This window comes from Cryptomeria japonica, chromosome 3 (genome assembly GCF_030272615.1).
Source record: "Cryptomeria japonica chromosome 3, Sugi_1.0, whole genome shotgun sequence".
Classification (NCBI taxonomy): Eukaryota; Viridiplantae; Streptophyta; class Pinopsida; order Cupressales; family Cupressaceae; genus Cryptomeria; species Cryptomeria japonica.
Window position 1 is genome coordinate 41,780,247 of NC_081407.1, and position 24,061 is coordinate 41,804,307.

A 24,061-nucleotide genomic window follows, 5' to 3' on the forward strand; every position below is an offset into this window, starting at 1 on the left:
AGCAGTGCTAGTTATTGCAGTAGCCAAAGGATGGAAAGTTCATCAAATGGATGTAAAGACTGCTTTTCTGAATGGGAAAATTGAGGAGGAAGTCTACTTAGAGCAGCCAGAAGGATTTGAGATCCACAATGCAGAATCTCATGTGTGCAGATTAAAGAAAGCCCTATATGGACTGAAACAAGCCCCCCGGGCCTGGTATGAAAGAATTGACAACTACCTCATGGGATTGGGAATCTCAAAGAATGACGTAGATCCAAATCTATACTTCAAACAAATCAAAGGTGATATGTTGATATTGATCTTGTATGTTGATGATCTTTTAATTATAGGAGGTCATCTTATTGATCAATGTAAGAAAGACCTTGAGAAGGAGTTTGATATGAAAGATTTAGGCCTTCTACATTACTTCCTTGGGTTGGAAGTTTGGCAAAACTCTGACAACATTGTGCTTAATCAAGGGAACTACACCTTAGACATATTGAAGAGATTTGACAAGATGAACTGCAGACCAATGACTTCTCCCATGGAAACTAATCTTCACAAACTGAAGGAGGCAGCAACAGATTCCCCAATGGTAGATCCTACACTCTACAGACGGATGATTGGATCTTTAATGTATCTAGTCAATACTAGACCTGATATCTGTTATCCAGTAAATGCCTTGAGCCAATTCATGTGTGAACCTATGGAGATTCATCTTATGGTAGTAAAACATATAATGAGATACCTTCAAGGCACTCTCAACTATGGACTCAAGTATGAGAATATTGATTTAAATCTACACGGGTTCACTGATTCAGATTGGGGTGGAAGTGTGACTGACAGGAAAAGCACCTTAGGATGCTGCTTCGGTTTGGGTTCAGCCATGATATCTTGGATTAGCAAAAAACAGTCTTCAGTAGCTCAGAGCTCTACAGAGGCTGAATATATTACAGCTTCCATGGCTGCACGAGAAGTTGTATGGCTATGGAAGTTACTTGTGGGATTATTCGGAGGACCAATGAAGCCTACTATAATTCATTGTGACAATCAGAGTTGTATAAAACTCTCTATAAACCCCGTGTTCATGATAGCTCCAAACACATTGAGATCCCTTATCACTATGTGAGAGATATGGTGCATAGAAATGTGATTCAATTACAATATATCAGTATAGGAGACCAGACAACAAACATACTGACCAAACCTCTAGCTAGAGTAAAAGTTGAACACTTCAGAAAAGGTCTTGGTATGATTGAGTTATAATCAGTTTTTGTAATCTGTACTAATATATGAGATGTTTAATGTGTGTAAACTTCTTTTGTCATGATATGACTTTATGGGCTCCACCCCTTGTGTACAAATCTAAAAGGTGACGATCTTTTAGACTATGAACACTTGTATTAAACATTATGAGGTGACGATCTTGTAATGTTGATATCATGTTGACTTGATATCACTCTGACTCATGGATGTGCCATGATGTGTTATGGTAGACATTATGGGACGTAATGTCAGTGCACATGCCATAACTTGGATATAAGGGAATTCAACATTCCTAAGTATTTTATATCCAAGGTATCACGTGTTATGTGATACTGACATCACGTGTTATGTGATATCTATATCACGAGATGATGTGATATATTCTTATGTCACTCATTATGTGATGTTTCATGTTACGAGCATATGCAATATGATCCTTTGTATTATGTAGTCATATAATATATTTTATTATGAGAAATATGATGCTTATTTCATGGGTCTATAATTATCTTCCCTAGCTAAGAGGGAGTGTTGAAACTTAGTAGCTTCGGTATGATAAATGATTGAATGAGAGACTTCATTTATCTCTCATTCAATCATCTACCTTATCGATATAACTACAATTTAAGTATAAACCTCATGATTAAATAAATGAACATGTTATAATCATCTCATATGCATATTCGATAATATTAATCATGTTGTGATCAGACCGGAATTATAACTACCATAGCTATCATATGATAACTATAATAGTTATCATTCTAAAACACATATTAATACCGAATCATCTAATCATTGATTATGTTTAACTTATCCCAATCACTTATCGGGTAACTATACATTGCCCCAATTATTAATAACTATCAACATATGCTAAATAGCGTGACCGATAGTGATCGGTATAACACACGTTAAAGAGGAAAAGACGTGACCAATGATTAAACAACACAACACATAAGTAATGTGTTTATATTAACTGAAGGGGTGTCTATGCACCGATCAAGACATGTCTTGATCGAGCATGTCTAAAAGACATGACCGATCAAGGCATGCCTTGATCGGTGAATCATAGACTATAAACACGTGCAAATGAAGTGCTGGAGAAACATCGAAATTATTAATGTTATATTCAACAACCTGTGACATAAGACATAGAAAATATCAGTAAGGAGAATAATAATATACATAACTTCAGACTTGAATATAAATTTGAATATCATTTACAACACCATTCAAGAATGTGGCTCTTGTTCAAGACCTCCGAATCAACTCTCAATACGCATTGCAGCTAGTTACATCTATTCCTATGCAATATGCTCCAATTGGTGAGTGGCGAGAGCCGAAGGCTATGCAACCATGAGAAAATTTGGAGTCACTCCAATTGATAGTCGCTATACTCATATCCGAATATGGGGGCGAACCAAAAACTTTCGTAAACAAATGGAACTCCCGCTAACAACTGACGTAGGCCATAGTTTGCCCAAACAATGAAATCCCGTATCTGCTAAAGAATCGGCAAAGCATATAACAATGGCGGTGTTAGGTTCTGACTCCCTCCGCCAGTAGTTGAAGTGCACGAGTGGACATGATCCTGGTAGCGGAACTCCTCCATTTGCTTCTATTGATAAATTAATTCATCAACAATACTCATCGCAAGTATATTCCCATAAAAGGCAATTTCAAAAATAACATTATCGCTACTTCCTTATAAATCATGATAGCCCAATAATCTCCACGAGAAGTCAATGTTCATCCTCTTTCACCATGAATATGCATTCACTGTTATCAATTGCACTATATATTTTAGGACTTCGATATTTTCTGAGAGTATTTATTTGAACCTCCCTCGACATAGGCCCGAACGAAATATATGAATCTGAGGATACAACAAGGACAAAGTATATCATATCTCAAGGTAATATATGCCAATAATGGACTCGACCAGAATAGAGAAACGATGAGAATTCATAAGCGAAGCCTTCCAAGTGACTGCGGTGAAAAGGGTATTATTTCGATTCCAGTAGTGCCAATTCAGTCCCAACAATACCTCTATCCGCCTTCACTAGAGAAGCAACACACCAAGAAAGACTCCGCACAATTTCTGAGGAATCTTCACAATTTACATAATGGACTATAAAACTGTCATTTCCTTTTCTCTTTGCAACTACCAGATATGGATCACCTAGCCATGGGTAAATGAACTTCTGCAATTTTGTGAGAGATTAACCTCATTTCATTTGCTTAGCCAAATCTGATCGGAATTTCCCCTTGACCCCAGGCTCTGATACCATGTTAGTTTTCAGATCAGAGATGTAAGCAAACAAAAATGTTAACTGGGTGATCTGTTGCCTTCCCAACCGTAGATGATATCTTGTTATCGTCTCCCCCGAGCACATTTCTTATGTAAAGACCTACTTGTCTTGGTATGCTAACAATTCTTCTATTATTCGATCTGCTCTGCTATTGGCTTGGACTGCTCTTGTATTCAATAGTAAATCATCGAAAAACATGGAGTGAATGAGGTCACACCTCATATATATTGTCACGTGATTAGACCGACCTGCTGCCCAAACAAGTTTTTTCCTTCCAAAGGAGGTCCAACCTCATGCGGCACTGGCAAACCTTACTCACAACTTCCATTGCAGACAAGTCCTTTCTTGCTTCCAGACTACGCCATCCCTTTTCAAGTGTCCACCATCTGACCACATTAACACACACCCATGCGGAATAGAAGTGCATACCAACCCTCTCACGGGTTTCCTTCATCCTGATGCTCCTAGCACTCCCTTCAAGTCCCTGACTCTACTCTAGCACTGTCTTGTCGCACCATCCTTGCACCCCTAGTACAAGCTTACAGGTCTCCTCTATGCCTTCGTCTTCTTGAGTCCCCCATAAGACCCTGACTACTAACATTGACCCTTGCCGAAACTCCTTAAGTCCTCCGACTCCAACTCTGCACACTCCCTGAGCATGCCCAACACTCCCACAGCACTAGCGCCCCATGTTGGCCCCCCTCAGCTCCTCTGAACCCTCAAGCACCAAACATATCTCATGGGACAACTAGACTCCCTGAGCTAGCTTCCTGTTTGTTCATCTCCACACAATGAACACAATACTGGGGCAATAAGATAGCTTTATTGTTATGAAGAGACGGCCCTTGGCCCGGTCTACAAACAATTCCAACTCTGTCGCTGGTCACTACCCCGAAGACTTCCCAAGCATACGATTACAAGTTCCTGCCCCTAGATCAACATCCACTCTTGAAACATCGGTACAGATACCACTGCACCTCGCCCCTGGCGGTAGCTTCTCATATAGACTCCTGATCCATGAAGACCCTGTCTCCTTCGGAACTCAACCTGGCGCACCACTGACTCCCTCATGAGCCCGCGACGGCTTACCCAGTACACAACTCAGAACCCCTTCCTGAACAGGGACTCCAAGTCGCACTGCTTTGGGCCCCTGGCCTATGCCTACATGGCTTCACTGGTGAACCCGATTCCCTGTACATCCTATGCACAATAACCAGCCCCATGCAAACACCCAGTCTAAGTCTCTCAGACTGACAAAACACCTTGCACTCCTACTTGGGCACCAAGCTCTTTGCTCCATGATCCAATCCAATATCCTTGGTCGCTGAACTCTCCTTCAACTCGGTTGTGCTCCCAGAACAACTCGCCTATGGACCATGTCCTCTTTTCGGTCATGCAACTCATCCATCTTTGTCACCCTCTTGGACTCGCCTCATGGCTCGGCTCAACATGAGCACACTTTCGGAACCCGGTCCCTACTGCCACAAGTGACCCCCACTCTAGGGCCTTGAGATCCCGGATCTCAATGCAAATCCCACTTCAGGTAACCTAGGTGTGCGCCCGGCACATCACCCCACTTGTTCCACAAGACACATGGACTTCTGGCTCTGCAACTCAATCCACATAGCTTGCCCAACTCTCAAGCTCCAACATTCCAACATAGATAGCCCATTGCGCGGCCATCCCCCTTACAAGATCTTAGGTACTCCATTTCCCCAACCGGGACAATCCAGTGCACGATCATCCTTCTCGCAAGGGCCTAGGTACACTGCTTCCCTAGTCCTCGGGTCATAGACAACTCCTCGGGAGTCATCCCCAACATTGGCTCAGTTACTCCACTTCACTGAGATAGGGACCATGAGAATGCATCCACCAGTAAACCTCACCATCCAATGATAAGGCGGGGTTACTCTACTTCACCCCTAATGTCCATGTAGGACCTCTATCTCCCTGAGACTAGAGGGCAGGGTTACTCTTCTTCACCCCTAGGAGGAGGTGTCTATCGCAGACCACCTTGGTGCACTCCTGGCACTCGACTATTCTTTCAACCGACCCCCATATATAAGTTTTTCGTCCAATTCTCACACAACTATAGCTTGGCATTAACCATTTGTCAATCACCACAACTTCCACCTACTGAGAATAACAAGGGACTTACAACCCCCAGAAGCCTACTGATCTCCTCGAGACAGCAGCCCCTTACATATATATACATGAGTGGTACCCTTTCACAAAAGGTTGGCCCTTAAGAACATGACTCCTGCATTAATTAATTAAATTCATTTTATATTTAAAATATGAATTGCTTCATCAAGGTTGGCTCATCTAGCAAATATAAAACATAGTGTATTAATAGCTTTGGGATATCTCCGGTTGCTAACCACATACATCAACATGCAGATCATGCAGTTCTCTATTTAAAATTTAACATGAAAATCCAGGTCTAATTGGAAAAATTCTTGCAATGCATTAGTTAAAAGTTCTTTGAAACCAAAGAGTTGTATCTCAATTGGTTGAGCATAATTGGTAAGAGTGATGGTATGTTTCTTGATTAGGCCATCCACCACTATTCAAAACTCTTGAAGGTACAATATAAAGAATGATGTTGAGATCATGACCTGAGTGACTATGGTGGACCCCTCAGTCCTTGGCTCTTACTTGAAAAATCATCAACATAAACTTGTACTTTTGTACTGGATAGCAAAACAAACTTGTAGCTGATTTTTAAATCCTCCATTAAAAAAAACATGAAACTAAAATCATTCTCAACCAATAAGTACAGAATAAACAATTGTATATTGGGGTGTCCACTATTTTAAAGAGCCCATTGCGTTTAATATGTAAACTAGAATCCAACTGAGAGTATTAGTCCACAGAAGCAAAAACTTATAAGGTGCTGCCAGAGGTTCAATTTCAGTAGCAATGTACAGAAAATATTCATTTTATGTTAAAAAGAATCTCAAATGGCATACAATTTAATTGATATTCAAATCCAGCATAAAACCAAAGACAAGGTACTGAACAAAATGAGGAAGAAATGCCTTCACAAATTAGAATTTCCATCTCACCAATGGTTGAAACCCTTTATATCAACAAAAAAATTTCCGACCTCAGAAATTACATCCTTCACATCCATGGATCTCATGATCAATCCATGCCACACTCTTAAGTACTTGAAAACCTACAAGATAAATTTCTTAATCTTCCAAGCCATCAGACCATAATTCTTAATCTTCCAAGCCATCAGACCATAAAATGCCTCATCAATGCACTACGCATCAAATGAGGATCTCCCATTATCTGGCTATGTCCTCATTGCACACAGTAATCCAAGATAACTAACTGTATTTATCCAAGAGATATCATTGGAATGCAATTGAGATTAACTCCCCATAGTTCCTAGAAACAAGAAATATCCTATAGAATGCTTTATCATAATGGAGAGGATAGTTAAATATACAGGTGCTCATCTATTAGATTTTCTCCCACCCCAAGTCAGTAAGAAACTCTTTGATTCAGTACTAAGGTCTCTGGATGAGCTACTATGATTCTCTGATTTCAGTGGTCCCAAGCACAGTTTCCTACTAATTTGGCCTGATTCCAATGCTTCTGAACAGAGTGTGATAGTGGTGCTAGGACTTCTATAAGGAAAACTGGTTTCTTTTGAAGTAGAAGAGAACAACAACCTCTGCTTTGGAGTGTTTTGTGATCTAACCTTTGCGTTGGTGGACTTTGTGGAGGCCATGTAGTTGGGAGTTTGAAAGGAGCTTATCAAGCTTTCATCATTTTTTATAACAGAAGTACAAGCTAAAGTGTGATGAGATCCGTTTCCAGTTCTTTCTGATACCAAAATACTGTGATTATTCTTTATATCATCCTCCGTTGAAGATATATTACTCAACTTGGAAGGTATTGAAGAGCTAACAACATTGACCACTTCTGAATTAGGTTCTTCCAACTCTATATGCAAAGTTTGCTCTCTGTTCTGTTCCATAGATTGCACTTTCATGACTGAATATGTCTTGTCATCATTCAACATGGAGCGGTTTGAAGAGATTATAAAATTGTCAATATCTGAATTTGTCTTTTTCAATCTTGAGGAAATATTACTCAACTCGGATGGTTTGGAAGAGGTAAAACCATTGCCCGTTTCTGAGTTAAGATTTTTCAATGACAATGACATATTACTCAACATGGATGGGTTTGAAGAGATGACAGCATTCACCATTTCTGAATCGAATTTTTTGGACCTTGATGATACATTGCTCAACATGGATGAGTTTGAAAAGATATCACCATTGGCCATTTCTGAATTAAGTATTTTCAACCCTGAGGACATATCATTTGACTGTAATGGCATTGATGAGGAACCAACACTGTCAATCTCTGAAGTAGGCTTTTTCAACCCTATATGTAGTTTCATGAGCGAGTATGCCTTCTCAACAGTGTTGTGGTTGTCCCAAGGCCTAGTTTCCATCCAGCGTTCTAACCAACTCCAACCCCAATGAGGCTTGTCTAGATCAATTTCCATCAACATAGTTTGGACTGCATTTGGATAATTTCTCCACATCTGCAAGACATCAAACAACAACCACTTTTGTGTAGCAGATGATTAAGATGCAAAATTGTAATAATAGGATGATTCCACAGATTTCATATTCACAAACTAATCACACTAAGCATCTCCATATATAGTAAAATTAGTAGTTGTCCCTCACACAAACATGTTGTAAATCCCAAGGTACAATATGAAATAGGAAAAAAGCATGGATTTTAGTCAATAGGTAACTCAATTGATATATTCATTTATTTAGATCATATATGCATATGCATAGATGACACGATTCAAACTGTGTACACCATGGTTCTAAATACACGGGTAAATATTTTATTCAACCAACTGCCATCAGTGAAACTGATTCTTTTTATTTATAGATATGATTATATAAATCTGATCTATTTTATTATCTATCAATTTTCTCTACTGGATTAGTAGTTCACCGATCCTAAATATGTCTATAAGACTTGAATCTTCAATTATTCTCCGTGTCATCAAAATTGAAGGAACATTCGACATCCCTACATATTATGAGCTGGAAGGTTACATGCTATACCCATAATCCTTTAGTCTAGTGTTATGAGTGTTTGACTTTGGTTACCTTAATACTTAAGTTCTATGATCTTATTTAGATAATTAAGTTGTTCTAGGTGTTATATTTATGTATCTAAGCTAGTCTAGGTGGCATTCCAAAAATAAGTAGAGAGTACATATGGGAGCTAGTGGTTAGTTTATCAGCATCATACTGTGAATTGTGTGTGAATTGTGTTCTTGTGGACTTTTGGAGGTTAGCCCTGTTCAAGTGGTTTATTATTCTGAAGCATTTGCAGAAAAGTATTATTATATGCTTCTCTTGTGCAAGTTATTTCATTACATACAAAAGATTGAGTCCAATCAATTGGATGAGTAATGATCCTCCTTAGATTTACCTATCTAATCTGTGGTTTGAATTTCAAATATCGAAGCTTAAATAACACTTGTAAATAATCCTAGTTCTAGGTGCTTAGGTTGGCCTATCTTTGCAAACTTGTTTCATAGGCTTCTCTCTATATTGAGATGAGGAAAACAAATCATTTTATATATGGACCTTACTCAATTTTGGTCAGTTTAGTGCATACCTGGTGACAAAATGCATATGCCAGTGTCCTTTCCCGCTTAATAGCAGCTTCTATTTTGTTCTGCAATCTAGCCTGAATTTCTTCCTTGGAGAACACGCTGTTATCCCATTCCTCTTGATGCACAGCTTCATTCTGGAGAAAATGCTATATTTCAGTATTTGGAAATAAAAGGGGAAGAATGAAATTGGAAAGCAAGAGCAATAGTTCTGTTTTTGATTTGATAGAACTACATTACACAAGTATAGCAGTAACATTGTTACTTTTGAAGGATTAAGATAAGATCCTTCAGCCCTGAAAACACTACAGTCTAACAAGAAATTAGATTTTATCAATGCATCAAAATGCCTGCTCCCAAAGGTTGGAAACCTAAGGATCAAAAAGATAGAAAACCCCAGTCAATAAAGTCCGGTACTTCCTACATATGTGTATGTATACAGTTTATCACCAACACTGCTGAGGTCTAGATGTCTTGCCATGCAGGATGCTGTGGTTCATTGAGGAATTTCAATCTTTCTATCAATCTTGAGTTATAAACAGTCATGAGTTCAAACATGTATGATACAGATCAGAGTGTTAGATTTTTCAAACTTGGTGATTCCAATTCATGGCACGCCAATATGTTTCAAAAACCCATCAGATGACTTTTACTTCGTTTTTATTCCTTTTTGTTCTCTCGAATAAAAAGAATTCTTAATATGTAACACTCTTTCACAGAAGATTAAAAAAACAAACCATTCAAGTAACTCGAAGCATCTATAGCCTGAGAATTCAACAAGTTCATAAGATGAAAACAGAAAGTTTGTCAAAATAATGTGTATATGGCTCACATCGAATTCCTTGCTCTTGAGGTATTTTTGATGTTTTTGCTTAAGGTAGCATTGACGGGCTTGATTTTGCTCAACCATTCGCATCCTCCTAAAGTGAGTTTGAGAGTTGATTTTAACAAACAATTGTCCGCAGCGCAAAGCGTTCATTGCTTGCTGTTTCACACTCTGTTCATTAACCAGTATATGCAGCCTCATTTGACCTCTCAGAGAAAGTAATCTTCTCCTGGCCTGCAAACAGTAATTAGACATGTCATTCAAGCAATTGATATATACTTTTAAATAAGGGAAAAGCTCTCCTTACATAAAAACTACTGTAATGGACAAGCGGATTGTACCAGATAGCCCCGAAACACACTCTGAATTTTGATTGCTGCACTTTCTTGTTGGCGACTTGAGTAACCAGACCCTTTGAGGCATGCAATCATGGCAGCTGCCGCAGCAGCCTTTGCTGCGGCAGATGCTACAGTTTGCACTGCCGATGCCTGCTTAGTTTGTTTATCTTCAACCTCAACCAGTTGTTTCTGAAGCTCATTTCGCTCCTCTTCAGATTTCCCCAATGTTTCTTTAACCACAGGTTCCACTGCTGATGCGTGCTTATTTTGTTCATGCTCACCCACAACCACTTCTTTATCATGATCATTTTTCTTGTCTCTGGATTCCCTTAGTGTGGTCTCTACTCTAGTGTTTTCCTTTGAATACGAAAAGACATGAGTATGGACTTCGTGACTTCTGGAGTTACCAAGACCACAACTACCAAAACCACAACCCTGTTTCTCCTCCCCCTCATTTTTCTGAGACAAGCAATGCGCTATGCTCAGGTTCAGGAACAAAAATCACAAAAATCATAACACAACAAAAACCTTGGAGATTGAACATGCAGAGCCTTACTTTTATGGATTTTGGCTTAGCGCAAAACAATCTCTTCAAGAAGCTGGACCAAAATCTCTTCTTAAAAATGTGCAAGCCATCATCTTTTCCTTTCATCACGTCTGCAGGAAAACAGGCAAATCCGATTCAGGGCTTCGACTTTCTATACCATGAAACTGAAAACTAGAATAACTATGTTCCCCTTTATTAAATCTACAAGACATATTACTCAAATTCAGGGCATGAAAATGAGACAGGACTTTTCAAGCAGCGTCTTGAATGTTGATACCCAAAAAGTGGGGTTACAGTTCCTCCTTTTAACAAATGTTCCAGAAACGTCAGACTAATTCATGGCATGTCACAAGACTTTTCAAGTACTGTCATAACTTTATATACTATGAAACTAATAAGCAAAACCCCTGTTTTCATTTTTATCTAATCTAGAAGGAAGAACAGTCCAAAACAGAGCAGGCAATTGAAATGGGTTTTTACATTGTACAAGCATTGCCTTGGAATCTGCATACAATGAACCTAATATTGAGAAACGACTGTTCTCAATTGTATAAAATCTTTGAGAAATTACAGTCCAATTAAGGGCATGCAATTGACATGGTACTTTGGAGGCACCCCTTTTGTGCTTTGTTGTCATGAAACTGAAATGAGACCAAATCACTCCCCAGTTCGAATAAAAGCCCAGAAAGACCACCTAAAAAGAGTTTCTCTGGCTCAAAAACTCTATGCAGATACCCAACGTAAAACTGACACTAATCAATTCCATAAAACTCCATTACTCCATATTTACAGAGTCTTACAAACACTTGACCTGTTTTACAAGCAAACACAAGGACTGTGAAAACAGGACACATAAATGAATGATTTTAATTACGTCTACGAGACAAAACAGACTAAAGTTTTTAAAGAAATGACAAGAAACAGCCACTAGAAAGTCCCATCACCTTGGGTAGATGTACATATAGGGACTGTACTAACATAACATGATCAATCCATCGTTCAAGGATAGATTTCATGCAACTAATGTATACAATCATGAAACATAGCTTTAGGAAGCTGACAAAATGGGTAATCAGACTACCGATCACTGACTAGCAGACCTTCATTCCCATATCAAAAGAAATCATGAAAAAATGCATTTCAAGTAGACAATCAGGAATCGATTAGAATCACAAACAAATGCATTGCAAGCATATAACTATGAAAAGGAGTGGTCTATGAAGCTAATTTCATTCACTATGAGCTATTCAAATTCAGAATCTCCATAAACAATCATTCTAAATGCTTCGATTCAACTCACATAAATGCTTCAAATGTAAAAGGTGTGCTTCACAGTTCACAGACCAACAAGGGCACAACTTTTTAGTACTTTTGCCATGTAAGCAAATTCATCAACATACTTATACCTGTGGCGTGGGTGTATCGGAAAGAAGCTGAAGAGTACTTTGCAGCACACAAATGTGCAGCAGCACCTCCATTTTTATCCCTCCAGTTCATTGTCCTCTGTATCCTGCGGCTACCATGTCTTTGTCTAGTCAGGGAATGGTATAAAAAATATGACCTTTCAGTCCGCGTTTCACACACATCAAATCATTTTATGATGGCTCAAATCATATCATTCTACACCAACTTCCTTTTTAACTCTTGTGGGTCACACTGAAATTGTTTCATAGAGATTATCTCTACGCTCTATTCTAAATTACAGTCATTTCCTTGTGTCAGTGGCCTCCTTGACATCATCATGATATGCATGAGTCAAACACAAGCAAAATTCTGTATGTTTTTTTTCTTATTAGATGTAGTTTCTACGTATCTGTTTTTTTTCATATTAGAGGTAGTTTCTACGTATCAGCCATATACTCGGTCTAGATCTCCCTCAAATAGGCATAGCTTTACCATATATCAACTAGATTATGTCTTGATGGTTTCAAATATATAAAAGAGATAAAAGAAAATGCTGTTATTAAGTACAAGACCAGCCATTTGCCCGGAGATAAATGAGTTTTTATAGTTGTAAGTTAGGAATACATTAAATTTGTTGACCAGGTACAAACATTAAATATAATTATTAAATTAAAATTGTGATAGTTTTCGTGTAATCTAATTTTATAGATTTTGAGTCAAATTTACTAACTTATAATGGATCATATGAACCCATCACACATGTGAATGAATGGGTCACCTGTCTATTTCGAAGACCATCTATCAAGAAAATATTTTTTTATGATTTTTTTTACTTTCAATAATTAATTTTTATTTATTCATTTAAAATGTTTTTATGAATAAAAAATTTAATTTAATTTAACAAAATACAAATTATTTTTACTTAAATAATTAGAACTTATTTCAAATAAAAAAATAGTTTTATAACTATACGTGAAATTTTTCTTTCCTTGTTTGGAGGATTATTCATCCTCTTGAGCTAAGAGCCAAGGTGTGAGGAGTATCCATTTTGCGAAATTCATCTGGGCACGATCCTGCAAAACAAAACAACCCAATAGGCGATCAAAACTTGTCCTACAAAAGGAGAAAGAAACCAACTAAAACAACAAGGACATCAAGGAACATCAAATGCTTTTGTTTGGAGAAAAGAATTGGGGGTTGTTTTTGAAAAGAATTCAAAGCCATCAACAAAGCTTAGCAACTTATAAAGACAATTTGAAACTGAACTTCATCAAAGGCCTCAAATTAGGGGTATGATGGAGGTGGAATGACTTTCCATTTTTTGAAGGAGAAAACTTAGTTGAAGAACTCACATGATCAAGTTTTCTTTTAGCCTTGCATGGGGATCCTTTGCCCACATCAATATGGTCATTTTCCCCGGTTTCCAACATCTTTGTGTCCACTAAAGGGGTTCGAAGATGATAGCCAAAGGCTAGCCCAACAACCTTTGAAAAATAATTGTTCTTCATAGAGGGGCTTTCAAACACATGTTCCTTACATAAGGAATAAAAAACCTTATCCATGAGGTTACTCCTAGTATTTTCCCATACCATCCTAATATAATGAGGCTAAGGACATTCCTCATCAAATCTCCTAAGCTCATTGGAGTGCACATTTTCATATATATCTTGGCATAACAAGGAGAAATGTCTAGCATTTTGGAAGTAGTATAGTCAAGAGGTCTTATAATGGAGTTCCTACTCCCAAATTATACCAAGATTGGAGCACAACTTAACATCGTTGGGCAACTCTAAACCAATATTAACATGAACACAAAATTTAGCCAAAATAAACCTCATTCTAGATTTTGTGACATCGTCAATGGTAATAAATTGACCAATAACATCATTGGAACTCCAAAGGGAGCTCCAAGATATGAACCCAAATAGGAACCATGCTAATATTGATAGATTCAAAACTAGTAGACCATATTTAAAAAATAAAAAAAAATGTATGATGAAGAAACTAGGGACCTCCCTAAAGAATTAGAGGTGTATCCCTCAATGGCTTGGAAGGAAAATAAAAGGAATCCATTCATAAAATCCATCACACTCAACAAACTTGCATCAATCCTACAATGAGATGCCTAACTATGAATATAGTAAATATTTGGTCTACAACCAAGGAATCTCCCAATAAAAGTAGAACGCGAGCTTGCAAAGCTCTATCCACCCACATATCAAGAATAATAAGAGCAATATTTCGAAAGAAGGGAATCAAAGGATCCACAATAGGGGTGACTCCATAGCAGTGCACTCTTGCATCACACCTTCCATACTAGTTTGATCAACAAAAAGAGGAATGATGGCCTCCACTTGGGAAGGAAACCCAGTACAAAAGCCCGCACTAGAACAAAGAGAAGGATCAACATCTACATCACATGTATTGGCAATAGGGGAAGGTGTGAGAACCAAGTCCAACAAGGAAGATGAATAGGATAAAAAAAATATTAGCCAAGGGAGAAACCATTTAATGGACTCAAAATTATCAATTTGTAAACTCGCAACATGTCGAGGAGGAGGAAGTTCACACTACACAAAGTTAGGGGAACATAGTGCCACGGGGTTCCTGGGATGGGAAAGCAAAATTCCCTTTCTTGAGAGAGTTACCAAGGGCACACACCCGATACCTAAAGAGATCAAGCAAAGAAGTAGGAGAAACCTTCCTCAGACTCAATCTCACATGATCATTCCATTGTGCCTCCATCCACAACAACAAAAGTGATTCATCATCATCAACCTCATCTTAGAATTGGTATTGATATGAGGAAACATCCAACCTGTCATCCACACCCCATTGAGCATTCAGATGAGCCTCTAGGAGAATGTTAAGGAGCTATTCATCCTCCTCCTCAACCCAATCATTTTCCCAAATGACCAAACCAGCCTCCTTTAAGTCACCCCCATCACCTTCCTCATCATGTGAATATCTACCATTAACACCCTCGCAAGATGAATCACCATTTCCAATACTTTTGCAAGAAGTCATTGATAGAGTTTTGTTCATAGAAAACTCCATCATATGTTTATAGTTTTATATTTATTTCTATTATAGTAGTTAAATATTTTTTTAGAAGAGGAAAATGTAATTTTGGTATTTTGTTTTTATTATTATTTATTACTTTAATTCTATGTCGTTAAGATATGATTTTAGCTTAGAATATGATTATTTTGATATTTTTCTTGATTTTAAATAAAATATTTGTATTTGAAATTTTATTTATTTAGCTTGATAACTTATATCCTAGATTGAATTGTGATTGCAATTCCAATCTTTGAACAAGATAACTAACACAATCATATTTTCAATATTCAAATTTCACTTTTGGATATCCATAATTCCATTATCCAACCATTACCCATCAATGTGGATATCAAGAAGTTTGAATTATGTATTAGGGGTGTGTACATAGAGACATCACCCTCAGACACTTTAACATAGTCAAATTGTTATGAATTAGAGATCAAAAAAGTATCCATGAACATTTCTCCTCTCACAAGTAGGTATTCATCAATTGTCATATATTACTATCAAGCAATAACGACCATCCACAATTGGCATCCATCATCAATGAACACTTCAAGTATATTTTTAGCATAATCACTCATTAGTTTGAAAATACTTTAGTAAAGGACAACAATTAACACAATGACATTTGTTGTCACTCTTTATTTATTTTACTACAAGTATTAAATAAGGCGCTAGTAAGTCTAGAATTTCAATCATGGCATAGAAGGCCCTATAATGCTCTTTAGCACCCCTAAAATTTCCCTACCTTTAATATAACTAGACTAACATATTTTGTAGGTTTTGATGATCCAAGGCACTTAGGATAGAATCATAAAAATTTAGATGGGCTTATGCCCCTAGTTGTTGTGAGAGTGCTCCAAACACTCTTTTTGTTTGATTTCAATTGTCTTAACTCTCTATGCAAAATCTAATTTTGAATTTCAAGTATCAACCCGCAAATGCAACATGACATCAATCCTAATCTATCTTATTTTCATTTGATCACATATCTATCTGTCACATATTCAACTTTTACACATAATGTTCACTTACATTTAATTAATTTATCCATATTTGAAGGGCTACTTTATTTCTATTCAAAATTCTATATATATGAAAAGTGATTATAGGTAATAAAAGCAACTTTCATATAGTTTTTTATAGATGATAAATAAGACATTGTATTTAAATTAAAAAACAAGACAACCTTGAATTAACTTATATATTTTAAATACAAGTAAAAAAAACACATAAAAAATCTTAATTAGTTCAAATAAATTAAATTTTGAATTCAAAATTTAAATAAATAATATAATAAATATATACATTATTAATGTTCTTTAAACTAGATCATTAATAAGTTGTTAAAATACACACATATTCATAAGACTAACATTTAATTTAAAAATTATAGTAATTAATATATACTTGAATATATATAATGATAATTATCTACAATAAAAACTTTATTTAATATAAAAAATTAAAATCAAATCTAAAAATTCTCTCCCACACATATATATTAAAAATAACTTCAAATGTTTTTAAACCAAAAATATTAAATATAAACATTAATTTTTTTTTATTTTTATATATAAATATTTTCGATAGGGAAATGAAAACTACTAAAATGAAGTTGAGCCTAAATGTATCCCTACATGGGCACTATTTTAACCACTTATCTTAAAACAGTGACACCATGTTAATATATGCCCTCATCATTGGTTTTGACATCCACTTCAGATAAAGTTTTAATTTATTTTTTGGTTTGTAAGGAATGTCATCATGTCAAATTACCCACCAAAGATTAGCAATTACATCAAATGAAAGATGTGGATGCTCATTGTATGGTGGGGAACACCTTCAATTCAATTTCATCCAAAGGGAATCTTTGGGAAACCCCTTTTACCCAATTCAATGACAGTTATATGAAATCCAATGTTAGTTGAATTGATGTGTGTTTTTCTTTCAAGTTTCTTTCCAAATTTGGTGGCTCATTTATTATTTGTAATTCAAATAATGTTTTATTTTTTATTTTTTAAAATAAGAAGTGTGTATTTTGAGATATTTATGAAAGTCAATTTTAATTTGACGTTTGTCATGTGACTTTTAGATAGATATATGTCAACTATAGTTTAGGTATATGGTTCTTTCACATAAATATTAATGTGAAACTAAATTTAAATGGGGAATTAAAAAATATTAGCTAACGTAAATGATAAATTGGAAAATATAGGATAATTTCACATTTTTGTTAGTTTTGTTGTATTCAATGAGGAATATTTTGTTGTATGTTACATTTGATTATTTGAATTGGGATTTTGAAATTAGATTTGCATTATTTAAGCAATGATAAGTAGGTATTATAAATATGGAATTTGTTTGTTTTTTGTCACATATATTATTTAGTTCTTTGATATTGTCTATGGGTTTTGTTTTGTGTTGATATAATTTTGGGTACCTACTTCTCTTCAATTATAATCGTGCTTTAAATAAGGATGGTGCTAAGAAATTGTAGCGTCCTAAAATTGCGACACTTGCAATTTTGACTGCATTTGGGTCTTCACGATGGCGACGCAACACTAAACCTGAATGGAGACCCCGAAACTTGTTCATGACATCAAAAACTGCATTTTTCAGCACCCTGGCCTGATCCTCCTTGCACCCTGTTGTCCCTGGAGGTGGGACCATGGCGCCCAGTGCCCTGGTCCTTCAGGACCAGGGTGCGCCCTGGTCCCTGGCCCTATTTTTGGGCCCGGTCTCTTTTGGGTCTCGGGTCTTTTTGTTTGCAAATTGGAAAATAATGTTTCCTAGTCGGCCTAAGGTCAGGAAAATCAGTCTTTTAACCCTAATTGACAAGTATATAAACTACATCTTCCTATCCCATTTTGGTAGAAAAAAAAAGGGAGGACATATGTGTACAAGACGTGGAAACGATATTCAAGCATTCAAACATTCAAGCATTCAAGCATTCAAGCATTCCTTCAAGCAATTGATCATTCTAAGTCTCCATTCAAGGCTAAGTGTTGCATTCAAGACAAGGATTCAACCATTGAAGAGGAGATCACATACAACATACAACATACAACAACATCTACACCTTCATATGTAAGAATACAAACATTCTTACAACAAGGTACTAGTACTTGTTTTACATTACAATCATTCACATTTACAGCATTCTCATTTCTTGGTTAATTCCAAAACCGGGGTTTGACCTAAGGGCAAACCCCTAATCCCTAACCCCCCAACCGTCTTCGCTTTTCTGTGTGTAGGTTGCAGGTATGCGGCTGAAATTGAAGATCTGGAATCCTTGTGCAGAGACAAACAGATCCCCCTTCGTTTCGCGGATTTTTCGGAGGACCGTGTGCACGTCGGGCGCCATCATCCCATCAACTTTCGCTCAAATTTGCAGGACAGTGTCGTATCGACATTTTACTACTAATTCCAGGTCCACAGCTTCATCCTATATCCCTATCTCAGTTTATAAGTGAATCTTTCTCACTTTCCATGCATTCCTTGCTTAATCCTTCTATCCATATTCTTTACAAAAGAGGGTAGCCTTGTTGTCTTAACCCTTGAAACTCATTTAGAATCCAATCTTGCATTGTGTGGGATTGGATCTTGTGGGTTTCAACCCCTCTTTTGAATGTAAAGTCTCCCCTAAGTGAAAACCGTCCACCCTAGTGACCTCCTTCCCCTCTCCTCGGAGTGGTGGGGGGGAACACTTAGGGTTCGCTCGCGATTTTCTGCTTTACATTTTGGTGAACCCGACGTGAACATCCTTCTGATTATTCATGGTTAGATCTGAAAATTGGATGCCTTAATTACATTTCCATGTTTGATCTTTTGCAAATTTTAGAGGTTAATTGCATAAAAACCCTAAATTTTCTTTTTAGTAATTGAGCTTGTGAAATGTTTAATTGTTAATGCTTGTTTCAGATCTACTCTTCTATTACAAATTGTCAATTCATATTTGTGCTTTAATTCTGAAAATTAAGTGGTTAAGTGTCAAAAGCCTAATTTTTAAAACCCTCTTGATTCAACCTTTGACCGACAATTTCACTGATCAAAACATCTCCAAATCAGCTGTAACTTTGGATTCCACAATAAAATCATAATATCTTTCATCCCTAAAAATTCGGAAAAAAGTTGTGAGGACCGTGTGCACCCTGAGTGCCATCGTCCGACATTTTTTCCGAAATTTCGGGAGTTAGATCTTACTGTATTTTTCTGCTAAAATCCAGAATTTTGGCTGATTTTATCAATTCTAACACTTTCAAAATTACAGTCAAAGTTGGTCTAGGGATTGCTTGGATTAAGGCTCCTAATCATTCAAAAATTGTTGAAATTGAAATTTTGTGGCAAATTGTGTTCTTACTGTCCTAAATCTGAAAAGTGTGTTGGCGTTCATTCGAAGTTTCAGTGCTTTATTCAAATTCTTGCAATTTGTGACTTTTGAAATTAAGTGTTTAATTGCAACAACTTTCATTTCCGCTTTCAAAATTGAATTTTGCGTGAAATTGAGTCAACTTTCAAATTTCAAAACTTGCATTGCTCTTAGTATTCCCTCTAAAATCATAAAATTCAAAATTTCAGTTTCCCTCTCTTTTTCAAAATTCAAATTTTGCATTTTTCGACAATCTTGGTAGGGTTCAATTTTGAGATTGCAACTTTAATTTGGCCTATCTACGGATCATAAAATCACTCAATTTTTTCAGATTAGCTTTAAAATCATCATAACTTTCATCCCTGAAAATTTCGAAAAAAGTTGCGAGGACCGTGTGCACCCCAAGCGCCACGGTCCCTGACATTTTTTTCGAAATTTCGGGAGATTGTCGTGATTGCATTTAATAGCTTAAATCTAGGAGATTGGCTAATTTTATTGAAATTTGCTACCTCTAAATTCAAAATCTTCTCTCTCTCTCTAATGCATGAGTTTTACAACAATAAGCCCTACTTACACTATTCCCGTTAGACGAAGCCTTAGAATTAAGTCTTTCCAAGGTTTAATTACTGAGGAGATGGAACCTAATTTGAATAGGCTTTTTAACGAGGACATGGGTAATTCCTCTAATCCTCTTAATGACGAAGAAGCTCTCCATGAGGTTTCTGAAGAACAACTTTCGAAATTGGATAACCAATTTGACGATTTTCGACAATGGATGTCTCAAGAATACCCCGATAGTCAAGCTCTTCCTTTAATTGAGGGTCTAAAACGTATGGTTCAAAGTGATAAGAATGGAATTGATATTTTGCGTGGTATTGCACACATTGTGGATTCGAATGTGATGCCTATGAAGAGTTGTGCCGAAACTTTAGGTTATACACAACCTCCTACTCAAGTCAATCATTCTATTCCTTTGAAAACTTCTATTGCTAGCATACCTACCTTTACATCAAACATAATGACTACTTCAATATAAGACATTCCGCCTATGATCACCAGTCATGGGGGCAATCCTCCTTCTTCAATTAACCCTTTGCCTTCATTTAATCCGACTTCTTCATTCATTCCTTCAATGAGTGTTCCTATTACATCTCCACAAATGAACATGACGCAAGGGGGCAATTCATTCAACCATTCCATTCCTCCTTGTAGTGTTCCTCCTTTCCAATCCTCTCCTATGACTAACTATCATAGTGTCCCACCACCTTACTCTCTACCTTCTTTCAATAACATAACACCTCCATCTCAATCTAACACGTCTAATATGAACTCTTCGACTGAAGCGACCATTAACAATCTTGCACAAACTGTCTCTTCTTTACAGCAACAAATTGCCTCTATGAATCAATCTAAGTTTAGTGTGCCCACATTTGATGTTGCGAGCCCACTTTCTCTTGACATTGTTCGAGCTATCCCTCCTAAACATGTTGAAATCCCGCATTTGGAGCTTTATAATGGTAAAGGTGATCCTCTAACACATGTTAAGACTTTTCAAACAATATGTACCGATTTTGCTTATGACCAAAGGTTGCTTGCGAAACTGTTTACTAGGACATTAAGAGATAAAGCCCTACAATGGTATTGCTTGTTGCCTTCTTATTCTATTACTTCTTTCGAACAACTTGCAAATGCTTTTATTCAACAATTTCAAAACAATATAAGTCCTAAAGTTACTTTGATTGATTTAATGCATTGTAAACAAGGTGTTAAAGAAAAAGTGACTGATTTCATTGGTAGATATAAGCATTTGTATGCTCAAATCTCTTTTCCAGTGCCTGACAATGATATTCAAAGAATCTTTATTTCTAATTTACAAAAAGATATTCGAGACAAACTCCTGTTTCCTGAGTTTACTTCTTTCCAACAATTGTGTGCAACTCTTCACAATTATCAACTGACTATGAGTCAAATGGAACAAGCAAATCCTATGGCTCCGAGTGATAAGGGTGATAGTAGTCAACAACCATTTGGGAAGTTTAAACCGAACAAAGAGTCCGTTAAATTTAATGAAAACATCATCAACAACAATGTGAATGCAGCATTAGGTGTGCCTCCTATTTCTAAGTTTTTCAAGAAAGAAAGAAAGTTTACTCCTTTGAATGAATCATTGCATAGTATTATGAATAAGTTATTGGAACAAAATGTGCTTACTCTTCCTCCTATAAGGCAAATAGATCCTGCAAAGATTAATTCACCCTATTTTGATAACAAATCTTTTTGTCAATTTCATCGTCAACCTGGGCATGATACTGAAAAATGTTTTACTTTAAAGGGTAAAATTCAAGATTTGATTGATAATAATACTATCTCTGTTTCTGGAGTGAATGATAAAGGCAACACATTTGTAGCTCCTCCTAACCAAAATCTTCAGATTTTTACTGATCCATTACCTTCTCATACCTCTAATGCGATTGAGGCTAATGATTCCTCTTTCTCATCTGATAGTCTTGTGTCTATGACTCCGAATGTGATCAACTTTGTAGAGCAGCAAGAAAACCCTAAAGAACCTTCCATCACATTTGATTCTAGTGAAACTATCAGGGCACCTAATGGTCCTTTATACATAGTTGCAAAAGTCAAGAATACACCTTGCCGTGGAGTGCTTATTGATCCTTCGTGCATGGTTAATGTTATTACTGAAGAATTTCTTTTTACTTTACAATTGAATCAAGTGATCTATGACAAAACAGATGTGGTTGTGAAATTATTTGATGCATTTTCTTCTCCTGCAATTGGTTCTATTACATTACCTATTGAGGTCCATAACAAATCCCTTGATGTGAACTTTGCTATTAATCCATTGTCCAAACAATTTCGTGTGAAGCTTGGCTATCCTTGGCTATCTTCCATGAAAGCTATTGCTTCTCCTATTCATAAGTGTTTGAAATTTCCCCATAATGGTGAAGTTGCTACTGTCAATCATAGTCTCTTTAAACCAGCTGAAAGAACTTCTAGCGTTCCTATTGATTATTTTTGGCCTAAACAATTCCAATCTCTTCCTCCGCGAAGTGATCATCTTTTCAAATCTTATCAAAAGTGGAAAACAGATATGATCCTATCTCTAGGTGAACCTAGAACACCCAAACTTGATATTCCTATCGTTCTTGAGAAGGAAGTTCTTCCTTTGAAAGATAAAACTAATGTCTTTCCTCAAGAAGATTCCCAACCCATTCCTATGGATGTGACTATTTCTACACCTAATAAACTTTCCAAAAGCAGACCTATACCTCCTCGTCATGATGGACTTGGTCTCCTTCCTAAACCAAATATTCCTCCTTTATATGGAGCAGTTCCTCCTCCTTCCTCTTATGGAGAGAAGAGACCTTCCTCTTCTCCTATTATCCAGCCTAAGAGACCACAACCTAAACACCCAAGTGATAAGGATGAGAACATTCCTCCTCCTCAATCTTCTCCACTTCCTACTAAGACTAGACGAAATCGTTCTACACGTGAACGCCGACGAAAGCGTCGTCTTAGAGCTCAAGCAGCTACTTCTCAAACTTTGCAATCCCCAAAAACACCTTCAACAAGCATTATTCCATTTTCTCCAAAATCTCCTAAACATAAGATGCATGATGGTCTTGATCCTGTGCGAGTTAAAGATCCTATTTTTATAAATCTTGATGATGATATAGATGAAAATGTTATTCATGATGAAAATGTTACTTCTCTTGCTTCTGATAGTGAATATGAACTTGTTGATATTGATAACCATTTATCTAACGAATTTTCTAAAGCACTTATCCTAGCTCCTAGACAAGAACAATGTGGCTTGGAACATGAACATAGCCCTTGTTTGGATCTTGTGATAGCTCCATCTACTGTGTTGAATGTTCCTCCTCTAGCGTGTTCCCTGCCTTCCCGAAACATTGATCAGCAAGATCGGGGGGTAGATGACATGCTAGACTAGTTTCATTAGCATAGCAGACTCTCTCCTCCTCTCTTTTGTTTGTGTTATTCTCATTCTTCTATTTGTTGTCCTTAGTGTTGTCTACTTGAGGACGATGCAAAGCATTGAGATCTCTTTTGGTCTCTCTCATGTTGACTCAAAAGACACATGTGTTCCCTTCTTCTAGGTGACCTTCCTTGATTGGGGAATGAAGAACAATTATGCATACATACATATGATATACATGAATTATCATACAACATACTGACCCTGAGGAAAGTGAATTCACCTCGTGCTTTGTGTTTTGTGTCTATTATCCTTGGGTTTA

At 36.7% G+C, this 24,061-nt stretch overlaps 1 protein-coding gene across 4 annotated transcripts; it reads right to left on the reverse strand.

The window, feature by feature from the left end:
• Positions 1 to 6,622: 6,622 nt before the first annotated feature.
• LOC131033303 (protein IQ-DOMAIN 5) lies at positions 6,623 to 12,569 on the reverse strand. Of its 4 annotated transcripts, none has more exons than XM_057964499.2 (6): positions 12,349 to 12,569; positions 10,952 to 11,052; positions 10,399 to 10,854; positions 10,064 to 10,291; positions 9,237 to 9,368; positions 6,623 to 8,130 (listed from the first exon to the last, which is right to left on the reverse strand). In XM_057964499.2, the coding sequence occupies exons 1-6, from the start codon at positions 12,437 to 12,439 to the stop codon at positions 7,027 to 7,029; spliced, it is 2,112 nt and encodes a 703-aa protein (XP_057820482.2). In that variant the 5' UTR covers positions 12,440 to 12,569; the 3' UTR covers positions 6,623 to 7,026. The 4 variants fall into 4 exon arrangements, with proteins under 4 accessions (XP_057820482.2, XP_057820491.2, XP_057820500.2 ...); XM_057964508.2 differs by having other exon boundaries at positions 12,243 to 12,371; XM_057964517.2 differs by lacking the exon at positions 12,349 to 12,569 and adding an exon at positions 11,887 to 12,124.
• Positions 12,570 to 24,061: the final 11,492 nt, after the last annotated feature.